This window comes from Apostichopus japonicus, chromosome 1, assembly GCF_037975245.1.
Source record: "Apostichopus japonicus isolate 1M-3 chromosome 1, ASM3797524v1, whole genome shotgun sequence".
NCBI classification, from domain to species: Eukaryota; Metazoa; Echinodermata; class Holothuroidea; order Aspidochirotida; family Stichopodidae; genus Apostichopus; species Apostichopus japonicus.
Window position 1 is genome coordinate 20,483,885 of NC_092561.1, and position 17,123 is coordinate 20,501,007.

The following is a 17,123-nucleotide window of genomic DNA, read 5'->3' on the forward strand; positions in this document are numbered from 1 at the left end:
TAATGAGGCGAGGTTTATGCAGCATTCAGAAAGTTTAATTATAATCCAATTTTCATCCCATATATATATATGTGACTAGAGAGCCAACCTTAAGTCAAAATTCATCAAGCGGTGTGACAATGGACATGTAGTTTAGAGTCATCATTTAGACTGGGTTGTAACATAGTATACTGGACATGAGATATATTGTATATCCATTACTGTTTCTGTACGTCAAATGTGGTCACGTGAAGTCATGCTTTGTTAAATAACGTATCATTTCTACGCTTCCGTATATGTTATTGTTATATTATTATGCTGTATTAGGTATTATACTGCACTGGTAGAGGCATTTTCCAACTACTTTATAAACGTTATAGTGCTAGACTGTTTATACAATCATATAAGTAGATTATGGCCTCATCATCTGTTAAGATTGAAATGTAGGGTATATATACATCGATATTTTGTACTGGACGAAAACTTCACGAGTTCACTTTCAGCACGGTTAAGAATTATAATAAGCAAAACATTGGAATTACAATGGCTATGTAGAGCACTTCCAAATATGTCTTTATTTTCATTGATAATGCCCAAATAACCGTTTAGTCGAATCAAACACAGAAAACTGCGTGAGAATTTATCTGCAAGTTTCCAAAGTGCCCCCCCCCACTCCAATTTTTTCTTTTATTCTTTATGGGTTAAACTTGGAAGGAGGAATGAAACAACAAAATTCTCGACTCCAGCTCTTTTGAACAATTGTAGAGTTACACAAAACTACATAGCATAAATTCCCAGTTTATGGGCCTTGTAAAGTGTTCCCTTTTCGATATCACAACAAGGAAAGTTCACTAGAACGTGATCTGCATCAGTTAAAATTTCGACATCAATCAAATCAAAAGTATATTAGGTTTGCATCCATAAGGTAAAGAAAAAGTATCGTGGGATTGCATGTATTGAGTCGTTCTACTCAAGAGAAAGGTTACGAAAGCTAATTGAATGGGGTAGTTGTTCAGTCCTTATAATTAAAATATTAAAATTAAAATTATAAATCCTTTGTAGGTGTTTTGTTACTATTAATACGCTCCTTTGTGGGAACTGTGTCTTCTTGGGCAAGTTGGTAGATGTGATGTTATGTGAATAAATCACTTAATAATGCGCCATAAATCCAGTGCCGAAGGCTTGTTGAAAGCCGCAGTCGAGAACTTAAAGATGAAAATATCTATAAAATAGAAATGTCTTCAGCTGGGATTTGAAACATTTAAATGAGGTGGCCTTCCTGATGTTAAGTGGTAAGTAGGAGCTGCGATTACGAAAACCTTGGAACCACATGAAGGAAGTCTGGCATTTGAAACTTTAAAAAGTGCCTAATAAGAGGACCTTAAGTCATGGGATGGATGATATGGGCCCAAAACGTTCTTCAGGTATGATCCGGGCCATTCCATTCACACACGTAGGTGAGAAGCAGCAGCTTAAATTCAATGCGGGCAGAATTTGCCATCCAATGTAAGTCATTAAACACTGGTGTTATATGACTTAGCTTATAGGACTTTTTGTCACTATTCGTGCGGCGGTGCCATGAATCCTTTGCAGTATATTCATTGATGCATTTGTAATCGCATTGAGCAAAGAATTACCGTAGTCAAGTCGAGATGTTATCAGGGAGTGCAGCAACTGTTCAGTTGCTTGTCTAGTCAGATATCTTCTAATCTTGCTAATGTTGCGCAAATGATAATAAGTTGATGTACAGATGGGTTTTCCGTATCTCCAAATCGACTATTCTTCTAGCATATTTTGGGAAGTTTATCGATTTATAATAAATCGAAGGGTGTTGACAGAATAAATAAAGTTAAACTTTCACTTTACCTGTTTATCATTGTTTCATTTTGCATTTAATTATCAGATCAAATTACTTCCTCATGCTCTTATAGTTAGCCAAAAATAACAATAATGAATCATTGCAAGATATGCGGATGTCCTTTAGATGGCTTTACACAAGTCCCAGTCCTGTTCATTTATCGTTGTAGTCTAATACTATGACGACGTGCATCAACGCTCGGTTTCGTTCAATCGCATAGTCAGCTTACATTAAGACGGTGGTTACACAAAAAGACACAGTGTCCTTGAAATATCTTGTTTTATTTGGTGTGCAAACGTTATATCTATCGAATGCAGTGCCTTCGATTTCCTCTAACACCTGTCTGTGGTGTACAGAAATGACCATACATTTATATTTAATAACTCTGTTTAACGATAGGCGATCATACCGACTAGACCTAAGTTATTTTCTCGAAAGACTATATAGCGCAAAATTCGAAATGATCTTATAGTTTCAATGGAGCGATGAATTCATCGATAATATGGTTCTGTAACGCTGATGCAAAATTATTTTACTTTACTGTTTGGACCAATTAATTGCATCTGTGCAACACGAGAAAAAAACGCAATATGAATATTTGTATTGTTCTTGGATTATTTTGTTTCTTCCACTGCTTAATATGCATCAACGGCCGTTGTGTTCAATCGGATTATGATAATAGGAATATAACTGCAGTTGTTGGCCAAAATGTAACATTTAAATGTGTGCAGTTAGCAGGTTGTCCTAGGTACGTTTGGCGCATCTTCCCTGCAAATGCAATTCCACACGTTGACATCTTGGATGATATGTGCAACACAAATTATAAAGTTTGTGCTACGGAAAACCGCAATGGTCAAAAAGTTCTCCGTTTAACTGATGTCAGTGAGAATTCAGCCGAATATTACCAATGTACATGTGCCATTGAATACCGACCCCCAACCGCCTTTTCTTGTAACCAATTGATCGTTGTCTGCCAAGCTCAAGTGACTGTCGGAGACCTCTTCATGGTAAGATAATTATGCTAAATAAAAGGAACAATGTTATATGAAATATACTTCATAAACGTAGTAGCCTAAGACTACGTACAACGAAAGTAGTGTTAAAGCAGAACCAAAATATTCTCTTTTTGAAATTGTTGTATGAAGATGGTTTCTTCTTTTCATGCACATTTTTATTCCATATCGCAAAGCTTTACGTTTTTACTTATTATGAACGTTTAAACTAATTTCAACGTTTTTAATCAATTTATCGACAAGATTGGTACCAAATTAAGACATAAATTTTAGCCAACTATTGTTTCATTTATTCACTACATTAACTGATACTTTGTTATCAAGTTTTTCAAAATAAAATATCCGTAAGTTTTACGAGTTGATTATTCAATATTTTTTGTCTACGATTATGATCATTTCTACGAAAATCCATTATTTGTTTGCCTTTGTGCGTTTATTGGTAGACTTTCAATGGCAGTCATACTGGTTCAAAAGAAACATCCGTTATTGACATTCCTGAGGATGAACTTGTGCAAGTCAATTGTCTGGGGTTGAGCACGTTTACAACATCCTGTTCAGAAGGTAGGTGGATTGGCCATGACATAATCTTTACAAAAAATATCATTCATACATTACATATGTAGGTTTCATCATTAAGAAATAATCCTGTTATTCAAATATTACTAAATAATTGATTCATTGAATGAATAAGACTGTTAATCAGTATAAACTGGTCATCTTTCATTTTATAGCATTGAATTTTTTTATTATGTTACCTCGTCAAGTGTGTCAGGATTTGCTGCAATTGCACAGTAAAAAAGTGTAAAATACAAGAATCCACATTTTCCAGTCTGTTTCAAAGTAAACATGTTTTGCATTTGTTTAAATTTACCTGAGGCGACATGCTCACCACAGAGTAATATTCAAATGGAATTGTCTTCATGTTATGAGAAACTCATTGTACGAATTGTTTCTTCTTTCAAGGTTCATCGACATTCACTGCAACAAGATATCATAATAATTGCATCATTTTATGTCAGTCTGCTAATGGCTGCACTACAAAGATTATGATGAACGTTTTGAACCGTGAAACAACCACAACATCATCAACGCATCACAGAGCATCAACAGAAGCAGCCGTACATCACACAGCCACACATATTGCATCAACAAAAGCAGGAACGAGTTATAGTAAAGAACAAATGTCAGATGGTGAGACACATAACTCAGTCATTATCGGTACTAGTCCTCTAACGATAACTATATGCTGTCGTGATTGCTCTGGCAATGGAAGATATAATACTGTTGATAGATGCTGTCGGTTTATGCCTCTATCCCAGTTTCTTCTAAGACTAAACAAATACAACATTTAGAATCAATATTTCCCAAGTGATGGTCATTTGTTGTGACTGCTTCAACGTCAGAAATAATTGAAAAAGGAAATAGAATTGAAAATGCCATAATTATGATCGTGTATTGGAGAAGAGCTATTATTATATGCAACACAAATAATTATTCGTTGATTAGGCTCACATACTATGACCTTTGCTTATTAATCGTCTGAAGCCAATGCAAAGAACCAAGTGAGTAGATAAAGATAACTAGAATATTTACTAATTCCTGTTTATGACGAATGGTATCCTAATACATTTTAGCGTTGAAATAGTTAGCTGGATATTTCTCATGTTTAAAGAGACCTTAATGGCATTGTCTTTAATGTTTTCTATATTTTCAAGGTCCATTGACATTCGCAACACCCTCCCTCAAAGGCAATCTCCAACAACTCACAGCATGCAACTGTATTCCGGTCGTGGCTGTTCTTCTAGTATCAGTATCAATCCTGGTGCTTGGCGTTGGTGCTCTTTCAATATATATTCGATATTTGAAGACTAATGGATTTCCTAAACCAGTTTTAACGAATAAAGCAATCTTTTTACAACCGGGCGATGCAACGGTTTCTACATATGTTAATACCGACGCAGGGAAAGCAACATTGTGTCATACGTGCGTACCTAATACTGAAGTCATGGTCTCACCAATGAGCATTACAGACAATCACGAAGCGAATTGTTCAGCATCTAAACGTAATGTTCCAAACTGTGACGCGTCCGGCTATGAAATCCCCCAAAATATGGATTGTACGAATGAAATAAAGTATGAAACAATAAATGAAGGCGGAATAAAATTGACATCAAGCCAAACGGTCGATATCAAAGCATGCCGCTATGACCGCTACAAGTTGAAATGAATATTGAGTCTGATATCAATTATAAAAATGTATCATTTGCAATGGTTTATGTAACCATTAAGCTCAGAATATGAAGAAAAGACATACGGTATACATAAGGAAAAGGAATCAAATCTAGTTTAGTATTCCGTATACATTATTGGATCATTTTCTGTTATTTCACTAACAAACTAAACTAACAATCCACGTTTCTTTTATAGGCTTCGAGTAACTTTCACAATTGCATGGAGGAAGCAGTTGTTTTCAAATGACAAACTAAACGTACGCATTGCAAAATTGAATCGTGTAGTCACGAGAACACTTCCCCTAGACTCTGGTAGACTAAACAAATTTGTCACTGGAAGAATTTAAAGGAAATGACCTGGATTTTGTTTTAAAGTTGTTGCGGTGTTTTGACATCCATCGTTACAAAACGCTAATGCTCTAAACAAAGTAATGTTACTCTACAACAGAATTTATGCGTTAAACTTCATTGGTCATGTTAATTATATTATTACTGTCGTATCATCATCATATATCACGGTCTACAAGGAATGATTTATTCAGAAGATTCACAAGTTTATGTGCCAATGAAAATTGATGAAAAGGATCAGAATATTGATCAACTAGAATAATGTATAAGCTAATTCTCAATGACAACATAAACCGAATTGATGCATGTTACGTCAAGGGTCTTTACTGTCACCCCTGTAACCACCGTTAAGATTAACGATTCATGGATATCTCCCGTTCCCTCTGTTACAGACCTGGGTGTAATTGTGATGATAAACTCATATTGATACCACATTTAAATAACATATCTACCGCTCTGCTTCACACGCTGTAAGAAATCTAGCCAATTTGCAAATATCTTGATCAAAATTTGACCGAGACAATTATCTATGCTTTTGTTTTATACAGACTTGACTGTTATAACAGCCTTTTTTTTGGTCTTCCTGATTACCAATTCTCTTAGCATCAGCGCATTTAAAACATTGCCTCCAAATTAGTTACCCTCACAGATAACATATACCACATTAAACATATTCTCCACCAATTTCATTAGCTTCCTGTTTCTGGAAGAGTAAAGTACAAACTTCCCACCCTCACTTACAAAGCCGATCATGGTTTTGCCCAAAACTATATTTACAACTTACTCACCTTACAAATTCCAACTCGCTCACTAAGATCTAACAGTGCTATTCTCCTAAAACCACAAAAAAGTTCAAACTAAGACGTATGGTGACCATTCTTTACAATTTGCAGCCCCTTAACTCTGGAACACTCTGTCTCCCCACCCACATCAGAAATACCCCTACCATAGACAAATTAAACGTCATCAAACCTCACTTATTCACGTGCTACTTTCATTGGACCTTGTTATTGTTTCGATCCTTTCGTGTATCTTTAAGTTTTTGTTCTACTATGCTGTAGTTTTGTACTAATTATGTTTCTTGTAAAGCGCATAGAGATCGTCGGTATAATGCGCTATGTAAATAAGTATTATTATTATTATCTCTATATTCAATATCAACTTTTGACGATGTGTTTAAATAGATATCGATGACATACATTTGACCTTACAATATGTATTTGTTTTCCTTTGCATTGTGCATAGAAATTGTAAATTATGGCAAGAAAACGGTTTTAATATAATATTTCTTGCACGGACTGAGATTAAGGAAGTAATAAGTGTTATAGTTCTTTTCAATGTAAATTCGACATTGACATTGATTCATATTCCTTTTGAAACAACTAATCTCAATATTAGATAGGACTCTCGACTGTACGGCTGTTATAATGACAATAGTCTTAACATTAAGGTTTGAAATCAGCAAACGTGTATAACATATTAGGTGGGGACTGGAAGTTTTTTCATTGTTCTGGATTTTCCAACTAACTACAATTTCAAATTAAAAAAAAATATATATATACATCTTAGTGTCTCAAATTAACAACATCATGGCTTTCCAAAATCGTGAAATAAACAGTTTGAATTAACATCTGTTTAAGGTATGTCCTTCTTTATTGCATTGTTCTATGTTTAATGAAAGGCTTAAGTAGAATATGAGTATTAAAAACGTTTTAAAACTTTCCTCGTGATGTATCGGCGGACAAATTGTATGCTTAAGAATTGAAAACGAAGTTCACTTTGACCTATTGAGAAATGAGTTCAACACCATTCCAACAATATATCTTTAACATGTAATTAAAACATCATATAAACATTTTATTAGTTTGCAAACTTGTAGGAACTACTACAAAGTGCTCTCTCCTTTCTGGCTCATTATTCAGTGTTTTGTCCTATCAATGGAAATCGGTCATAGGCCTAATGTTGTGTAATAGATCATTAGCTGTTTGGCAGTCGTACTCTACAGTTCATCACAATGTGTTAATATTTTAATGTGGATTGAACAAACGTTGTTATTCTCGCGGTGTATTTCTCTAACGTAGCGATCTAACGTAGTTTAATGTGTTATAACAGACATTGCATTCAATTAGAACGTATAACTGAATCTATGGGACACGATGAAGTCAACTGAGCAATCCATTGCGCAGCAAGTTGCTCTCCATCCTAGACTTATATAGAGACAGAGCGTGTAGGTTTCGTTTCTTTAGTCCTTGTTAACCAAACTTGTTGAAATTACCTAAGAACACAACATTGGGATAACTTGATACATGGACACTTTAAACTTCAACATTCAACTTATGTGTGTTTTCACATTCACTTACTTCATTTCTAGATTAATATCAAAGCCCCGATATTTATCAGTATAACGCAATAATTGTATTATGTGTGTGTGCCATGAGTTTCAGGATTTTTCCTACCAAATTTCTAGTGTTATGTTAGGTTTCACCAAGTTCATATTGTGATCTGTGAGTGGTATATATATATATATTCCTACATACATACACGCATACATATATATATATATATATTCCTACATACATACACGCATACATATATATATATATTCCTACATACATACACGCATACATACATATATATATATGTATGTATATATGTATGTATATATATATAACACATGGTATCTAGGTATACACATACTGTAACATTTCAGATGGACTCTCAGTAGCGTCGGACAGAGAATAAAATGATTAATTAACTTTAAGGTTAAGAAGCCCAGAAACTATTTCAAATTCTAAGGTCCATATTATAAGCAATTAATGAGTTGCATTTAGTATTCCGTTGTACTATTATTATCATTGTGCTTATTAATGTTTTCTTATTAGTAAAAGATAATTGTGACAAGTCACGTTCAATTATATATACAAACGTTCCTTAAAAAAAATGCTCTTCAGTTCATAATATTATGCAAAGTCGTGTATCTCAATGTAACACACCCGATTCCCTACCTCTACCCATCTGCCTGTGAGCTAAAGTAAAACAATTGAGTTCCACCAAGGTGAGCTAACCATTCTCTATGTACAATCGGCTTTTGTGACGACTATGACCCGCTCACAGTAGCATGATAGGAGAGTATATTCAGGTAGGACTTGAAAGAAAAATATTCTATTAGTTTTTAGCCAATATGTTCATATCAAGTTGTAATGTAATTAGTTACTTACTTGGTTGTTAAGTTTATGAGTTAGTTCTTTTAGTTAAATAGTTTGGTAGTTAGTCAATTACTAATTTGGTAAGTACACAAGCTTAACCAGGCTGCCATCCGCGAATATGGGTAAGTAGAGAAGTGATAATTAGGTACTCGCTGGTAGCATTCCTTTCCACATCATACAAAACGTAAAGTAGTTGCCAGATCTGAAAAACGCGGGTTGGCTTATTAATACTATATTGGAAATATAAAGCCTCCCGTATATGTAGTAAATGATAAACAACGCAGTGTACTGTAAGTATCAGTGTGCTGTGAGTATGTATTATATTAGAATAATACAGCGAGCACCATGTACCGTGCACTACTATTAAGGAAAGGTAATATTACATATACAAGTTGTAAGAGCCCCCTCAACTTTTCGCTGCTACTAAATAGTCTACAAAAATTTCAAGACAAACTTAAATATTGATTAAAAAACACGCATTCAATATTAACGTAATATTAAAGGATGGGAGATATGCAGATCATTTTATGTCAGATGGTCAGTAAAATGTGGACTCAGAATTCTCGAAAGCTATTTCGAAATGTCCACAATATGTTTGTTGTGCTTCATGGTATATATATATATATATATATATATATATATATATATATATATATATATATATATATATATATACATATATATATATACATATATATATATATATATATATATATATATATATATATATATATATATATATATATATATATATATATATATATATATATATATATATATATATATATATATATCGTAGTTTCTGTTGATGGTTTCGTTGATATAAGGTATATATCACCATGGAAATCTAAAGTAGATTTCCATTTTTTTCTCAATAATCATTAAGGGACTGAATCCGGAGAGCGAAGTGAAAAAATATTCTACCAACGGGTCAGTATAAATCTCATCAGCAGATGATGATTTACATTTTAGAAACTTATCACAAACGTGCAGTACCTCTGTCTTCCATCTCTTCATCGGAACACAAAGATTGGTTATTCGTAGATTAACTAAGCTCATTTGTAGGCAGATGTATCATGAGTGGAGAGAAGATGCTCAAAGTACTGTTGTCATACCACAATTATTTGCTCCATGGACTAACTAAAGTCGTAGCTTTCCAAGGCCGCTACAGCTTAGATAGAAGTTTTCAACTGACATGTCTATCCATCATATGATATATCTGATGGCTATTACATCCCATTTATTTGCTACCATGACCGTTTAGATTGTTGAGCTAGAACAGATCAAATGTTAGCATGATGCTCCTCAACCCAGTGACAGCTCTTGTTGCACCCACGATTTTCTAAAATACTTTTTAATGCCTTAACTCATCTCAATTTTCCAGACTTTTTAGACCATCGGTAGTTCATTTCATCCTCTTCAACAGCCAACCAAGAATGATGGAGACTCACAATATGCCAAAAACAAAACACTAGAGTAGGTCACCTTAGGACTATTCTCTGTTAGGAATATTTTCCGGTTATCCTTGCAGGCGGACATACCCTACTCTGATTGTGATACGGTACCTACTGTAACAGCTAAAATTAGGTTAAGATAACATAGCTACGAAACCCCTACCATACAAGAATGGAATATACCGTCTTCGCTTTGCATTAGAGTCAGTTTCCAGTATGATATATGGCACCTTTGAATGAAAATTAATCAGGCGAAGCATTCCAAATGTTCAATCGTTATTAGTTTTCACCTCATATAAATATGTGACTTAATAGCAAACCTTGATTCAAAATTTATCAAGCGGTGTGGCAATTGACATGTAGCTTAGAGTCATCATTATGCCTGATGTGTAACTCACTACTGGATGTGAAATATATATCATGTCCATTACTGTGTTCTGTACGTCAAATGTAGTCACGTGATGTCATTTTTATTCAATGTCGTATCCTTTCTACGCTTCCGTATAAATATTACTTTTATTTTCTTGTATTAGATTACTGGTAGAGGCATTTTCCAACTACTGAATGAGAACTACATGTCTTGAAAACCGATATAGTGCTAGACTGGACCAGATTTGGAGCATTTATTTAACTTGGACAATTAATGGTGCTGACCAATTGAGGGCATCTGTAGAATTGCTGGAATTTTCGTAGATGTTATCGTTGCGAAGAAAAACCTAAATAAAACATAGCTCTAATATCAGTTCTTCTCACAAAAATAAACAAGCAACATTTCACACACACAAAAAAAAACACGTTAGGGCTACGGCTCTTCCTAAGTTCATTCATAAAATCGTTAACGTTGACATCTTTCTATGATACTTAGACTAATATGATAGTTTTAACATTACATACTGAAATGCAAAGTCCACGCTAACAAGCAGACTCTCAAGGCATGGCGGTTGACATTTAAGTTACTACAAATTCCATGTTGACTGATGTCATTTTCTCTTTGGACGTTATTTTGTTGCATTTGAGCGTTTGTCCTTGTTTTGCCCCCCACCCCTACCAACATAATACTATTTTATGTGCATGTCAACATTTCGATGTATTCAAGAGTATTTTGGGACATTTGGAATAAAACTTTACATGAAAAGGGGACATTTCCAGAGGATGACACGTACCTGCAGAGAAACCTCGTTTCATGCTGGGTTTCCCTTTAAATGGCGATCATTCCTTTTAATGTTCAACTACTTCTTCGTTGTTCTATATGCTTTCTTAATCTTATAATATGACTCATCATCATATTTACAAGTGAGGATGTGGTACAGACGGTGCTAAACATCTTCTTTACTGTAATAATATAGAAATATTGGGCTGAAAAGCATGAATCTATAAGCTACCGTATTCAAACGAATTTATAAACAACTTAAGAAGGCCAGCTTCCAGCACGATCGTGAAAGAATGAAAAACTGTTTCATTAATTTCTGTAAGTTGTCGCATCGTGTACAGAACAGACTATTTAACCATTTTCATTCAGTGTGCAAACGATTAATGTTGTATTACGCTGGGTATCAGTCAGTTCAGCAGAGAACGCAACGTTCCGAGCAGATTACCTTATGATATGGATAATTTTATTACTGAAAACGAATATATTCCACTGAGGATATACACTACGGTAGAGCCAACGCGAAACGTGTTTCTCAGTCTCATTCGTTAATTGGACCAACGCGTTATTCAGCTATAACGTGTACAAGTTGTTAGTGCTGGTTTGCGTGTACTCATTAGCTTACTGTTATCTTTGAACCGCAGAATTTGCTTTAATCTGTAGACACGAAGGGACATTAATCAAATGATCATGCATGTTTATTTCTTTCTGGGATCCTTATCTTTCATCCATTGTTGTATGAGCATTAGTACACCTTGTGCTAAGACTACCTATCTAGATAAATATACAACCGCAGTTATCGGTCAAAATGTCACCTTAGAATGTGGAATATGTGGAAACTGTTCGTATTTTACTTGGTTCATCTACCTTGCAAATACAAGTCGCATTGACCTCTCAGTAGAACAATGCAACAAAAGATATAAAACATGTCACACAACAGCCGATAATGGACGGAACGTTCTTCGTTTAACTGACATAGATAATAGTGTAGCTGGATATTACCAATGTCTTTGTGCCATATATTCATTACCATATGCCTTTGGATGTGAACAATTGTTTGTCTTTTGCCAATTTGAAGTCTTTGTCAAAAACGTATCGATGGTAGGTTGTTTGTTTTAGGAGGACCTTTAAAGTTAATTTTAAAATACATTAGACATTAGATTAATAATCGAGCGTTAAGCAAAACTTCACCATGCTCTCAGTTGTAATGACTAGTTTATGATATAACGCTCACAAATATATTGTTAATCGAAAATCCTTACTTTGGTATTTACATAGACGTTTAACGTCTGATCTTAGATTCAAGAAGAAAAAAAAAACAATTTACGAGTTCGCTTTCAGTGATATCAATTTTTTCATACATTAATTAGTAGGTGGTTTTAAATGTACGTATGCATTGTTATAATCATTTTCGGACATTGTATACAAATTTTATTATTAATAGGAGAAAGATCCTGACTGTGATATTATCATTCCGTCAATAAGCATGCATCAATGCTTGCACTATATTTTGGTTTCAGTTCAATTCAAGTAATGTTGTTCACACGCAGACTGATGTAATCAACGTTACAGAGGGTGAAGATATAAGAGTGAATTGTCCAAACACCAGTTACTCGCACAACTGTTCTGAGGGTAGGTAAACATTGAGACTGAAGGAGGGTTTCCAAAACTTTAAATATTTGATTAAAAATTGTTGTTAACTGTTATCAGTGTATGAAATCCATAAATCTTAACGGTATCTAAGATACATAAATGGTATTGGCCCTATATGCTGATTGTTTTCCATCGAACGGCATAAACGACCACTCGAACTGTTTGACGGTGACGTCGGAGATTAACTTAACAACAATTCATTCTCAAGGAAGAAAACCCTCATGTCACTTTTCAGAACTAAAGGTTATCTATTAAAGCAACATATTAGTTGGGTTTCACCTGAGTGTTATTCTCACTAAGCCATGTTATGGGATTTTTTTTAAGAACTCGCAAATGGGGTTTGGCCTCTGCAATTAAAAACCGGTACCTTCATCATAGACCTTATTTATAATTTACAGGACAGTTTCACAAGGTTGAATTTCAATTTGATCTTACATTTTCAATATGATCCTACAAGTTCTTAACAGTACCTACAAGACATTCCTACCGAAAACTTTAGAAGAAAAAATCTGAAACAAAATAAGGTCCTAGCTGGTATTTTTATATACACAGTTCGACTTTTGAGAAAGAAGATGACATTTTTAGTAAATAGTTGACAGTGTGAGAAAATACTTGAAATGTAGAGAAAAAAAAGGAGAAATAAAGAACTGAACAGGTGGAATTTTTAACGCCACATTTGGTTCACCGCCCCATTTACAAAACTAGAATGTTTCTGAGGATACCCTGAACAACACCGGTTTTCCGCCATCCAACTCACTGTTATTACCTTCCTAGGCCACTGCTGCAGCATCTAACACCGACTTGAACCAAGATACCGAAAGAACAAACCAGAATTAGCTTAAAAATATGAAGTTAAGCTTTTGTCAGTGCTGTCCCAACCATGTCTAGCAAAACAAACTATAGCAAAGAAATATATCCATAAATGGTTTCGGGTTTGAGCAAGTTAATTTTTTTGTTCTTCTTAACTAAACTTCAATTTTTTTTACGAGGTAGGAGGAATCACGTTGCAGTGTTTCCAGGTGATTACACCTGCAAGCATTTGCAAGGTTTGATTGTAATCACTTCCAACCTCTTCCTGTCATTTGTCTGGTTGTTTATTGTTTGTATTCAATTAAAGATGGAATATTCTGAAATATAGTTCTACGAAACGAAACTAAAAGAAACTATGGAATCTCTGTCTTTAATTTTGTCTGACATTTGTTCTTGGCGGATTCTTATGCAGCTGTCTATTTTTGTATGAATGCATACAGTCTTATGAGAGATGAAATTTTAATATGAAGGTAAAAGTGGAAGATTTCCAGACTTACCACTAAACAGCAATAATGGCTAAAATCATGACAATCAGTTTATATATTTTTGGTTATAAACCAGAAGTATTCATTTCTGTAAAATAAAATATCTTTACTTTAGAGAACAGAGACATTCACCCAAATCAAAGTTCTAACAAATTTTTAAAAAAGCTCACGATTTGTGAAACTGTAAATGTCATGTTATAGATACTATTTACATATCAGCAATATTCTTTTTTATTCAAGATTCATCAAAAACGTTCACTGCAGCAGGATCTCATCAAACTTGCTACATCGAATGTAACTGTAGTAGAATAGGCGCAACAGGAGTTACCATCAACGTATTGCAACGTGAAACTACCACAACTTCAACTTCAACGACCGCTTCCGTGCGTTCTATTGCATCAACCAAAGCATTGGCGAGTTATAGTAAAGAACAAATGACAGATGGTAAGACACACAACTCAGTCAGTACTGGTACTGGTATGTCCTCTAACGATAATTATATTGTTGAAGTGATTGTTTTTTTGTAATAGTAGCAATAGGCCAGTATCTGTTAATAGTTACTGTCAGTCTATGCGTCTCAGATCTACCAAGACCGAACAAATACCAAACTTAGAATCAGTACTTCCCTAGCAAGTGACAGTAGGTGTGACTGATTCTACTTCAGCAATAATTGAAAAGTAAAGCATAGCAATAAAATGTTAGACACTATAGGCATGATTGCGTACTGAAGAAATGTATATATATATATATATATATATATATATATATATAGAATACATATATCATTTCTATGCAAAAACAAATAATTATTCGTTGATTAAGCTCACATACTATGACCTTTGCTTGTTAAGCGTCTGAAGCCAATGGGAAGAACCAAGTGAGTAGATAAAGGCTACGTATACTTGAATTTTATCTAACTCCTGTGTTCGACTATTAGACACACAGTTTAGCAACGGAATAGTTAAATTTATGTTTCTCTTGTTTAAAGATTACCTTAATGGCATTTCTTCTTTTATTTTTCATGGTCCATTGACATTCGCCACACCCTCCCTCAACGGCAATCACCAACAACTAACAGCATGCAACTGTATCCCGGTCGTGGCTTTTCTTCTAGTATCAGTATCAATCCTTGTGCTTGTCGTTTGCGCTCTAACAATATATATTCGATATTTGAAGTTTAACGGATTTCCTAAACCAGTTTCAACGAATGAAGCAATCTTTTCACAACCAGCCGATGCAACGGTTAATAAATATGTTAATGCTGACGCAGGGAAAGCAGCAACGTGTCATATCAGCGTACCTCATGCTGAAGCCATGGTCTCACCAATGAGCACTACAGACAATCTCGAAGTGAATTGTTCAGCATCTACAAGTTATGATGCAAACTGTGACGCGTCCGGCTACGAAATCCCCAAAAATATGGATTGTACGAATGAAATAAAGTATGATACAATAACTTAAGGCGGAATAAAATTGGTGGCAAGCCAAACGATCGATGTCAAAGAATGCCGCTATAACCGCTACAAGTTGAAATAAATATTGAGTCCGATATCAATTAAAAAAGTGTGTCGTTTGCAATGGTTTATGTAATCATTAAGCTGAGTGACGCTCGCGTTAAAATTTGAAGGAAAAAAAATCTAGAACATTTAAACTTTTTCATTTCAACGGATTACAGTGGTCTAACATTTTAGGTGTATAAAAAAATCATTGTATAATTTGTGAACTATTTGCATGAAAAATATCTGCCCCTTACAAATGTACACATGTAATACGTACCGTTGGTAATTTTTGACGCATCAGCATTCGAAACCCACATAACGGTATAAAGTCGCTGAGACTAAGCCAACATAAAATTGATAAGGTACACCTGCATAATCATTCGAATATAAACAATGCTTTGACATTGAATACACATAGGGATAGCCTTATAATAAACAATCTAAGCCTCTTACCTATAGTAAAGTTAGAATTTGTGTTCACGTCGTTTTGCACAGTACGTCAGCTTGGATAAAATTAGCGCGTTGCTAGGCCAATACCTGTTGTCTTTTTTGTATCGAAATGTATATACCAAAGTACTAGCATCAGGCTGTAAAGCAAAAATGAGAAAAGCATATATTATATGCAATTGTTAGAGAATAAACTTAGACGAAGATACTCTAATAAAGTACAGTATATTAGGAACCCGCTGTTAAAGAAGTGCACATTGGAATTATGCTTTAGAACAATTTACGAAGTTTTGATTTCACACATTTCAGGTCAAGATCAATTTGTTCACATAAGTATGTAAGTAAAACTTTATTGCTCCATAAAATCGGAAATTTCGATACTCGCACATTATAACAAATACAAAAATATGTATAAAACGATATTCACATTTACAATTAATAACTACAGAAGGTAAGATCAAGTTAAATAGTTAAAGACAGAGAGCCTACCCATCCAAGGACTAGGCAACCACCTAACGACTCAAATTGCTGGTGTAAAGTTTTATTGCACGAGGGATAAATGAAGTGCGGTAGCGGTTAATCTTCAGTTGAGGAAGTCTACCAATGCCCCTATATATTAATTTATCATGGAGTCGAACATGAAATGGGTGACTACAGTCGTCCCAAACGGAGTTGAGCTTTGACTGTAGGAGACACTGGTAGACAAAATCAACAGCAGACTGAGACCCCCTACTAATATTTCAGCTTTTATAATGATGTTGTCAACACGATCCCTTTCTGTCTTACTAACGTTTCCATCCCAACAAATGAGGCAGTATCTCCAAACTCCACAGATTGTAGCATTATAGAACATATATCTAAAATTTCCGTACGCACATTAAAAAGGGACATTTTTCTCAGACAATATAAATATAGCAAACAATACAATCACAGAGTAAGAAGCTCATACTATTGATTCAGAGTATACATACTGTATACATAAGGATAAGGAAT

At 34.5% G+C, this 17,123-nt stretch overlaps 3 protein-coding genes across 4 annotated transcripts in view; all 3 read left to right on the forward strand.

The window, feature by feature from the left end:
• Window positions 1-17,123, forward strand: part of LOC139971037 (uncharacterized) — a 42,913-nt gene that overhangs the window by 12,542 nt on the left and 13,248 nt on the right. The window lies entirely within an intron of this gene.
• Window positions 1,751-5,390, forward strand: LOC139971006 (uncharacterized). Of its 2 annotated transcripts, none has more exons than XM_071977131.1 (4): window positions 1,751-2,844; window positions 3,294-3,411; window positions 3,814-4,041; window positions 4,566-5,390. In XM_071977131.1, the coding sequence occupies exons 1-4, from the start codon at window positions 2,428-2,430 to the stop codon at window positions 5,075-5,077; spliced, it is 1,275 nt and encodes a 424-aa protein (XP_071833232.1). In that variant the 5' UTR covers window positions 1,751-2,427; the 3' UTR covers window positions 5,078-5,390. The 2 variants fall into 2 exon arrangements, with proteins under 2 accessions (XP_071833232.1, XP_071833240.1); XM_071977139.1 differs by having other exon boundaries at window positions 1,752-2,844; window positions 4,620-5,390.
• Window positions 11,510-16,264, forward strand: LOC139971047 (uncharacterized). Its single transcript, XM_071977211.1, has 4 exons — window positions 11,510-12,337; window positions 12,757-12,868; window positions 14,425-14,628; window positions 15,263-16,264. The coding sequence occupies exons 1-4, from the start codon at window positions 11,921-11,923 to the stop codon at window positions 15,643-15,645; spliced, it is 1,116 nt and encodes a 371-aa protein (XP_071833312.1). The 5' UTR covers window positions 11,510-11,920; the 3' UTR covers window positions 15,646-16,264.

Bases quoted from the DNA above. Each gene is read 5' to 3' on its own strand.
- LOC139971006 (XM_071977131.1), top strand. From the start codon at position 2,428: ATGAATATTTGTATTGTTCTTGGATTATTTTGTTTCTTCCACTGCTTA. The intron at 3,412-3,813 runs GTAGGTGGATTG...TCTTCTTTCAAG, and splicing joins TACAACATCCTGTTCAGAAG to GTTCATCGACATTCACTGCA. The intron at 4,042-4,565 runs GTGAGACACATA...TATATTTTCAAG, and splicing joins TAAAGAACAAATGTCAGATG to GTCCATTGACATTCGCAACA.
- LOC139971047 (XM_071977211.1), top strand. From the start codon at position 11,921: ATGATCATGCATGTTTATTTCTTTCTGGGATCCTTATCTTTCATCCAT. The intron at 12,338-12,756 runs GTAGGTTGTTTG...TTTTGGTTTCAG, and splicing joins TTGTCAAAAACGTATCGATG to TTCAATTCAAGTAATGTTGT. The intron at 12,869-14,424 runs GTAGGTAAACAT...TTTTTATTCAAG, and splicing joins CTCGCACAACTGTTCTGAGG to ATTCATCAAAAACGTTCACT.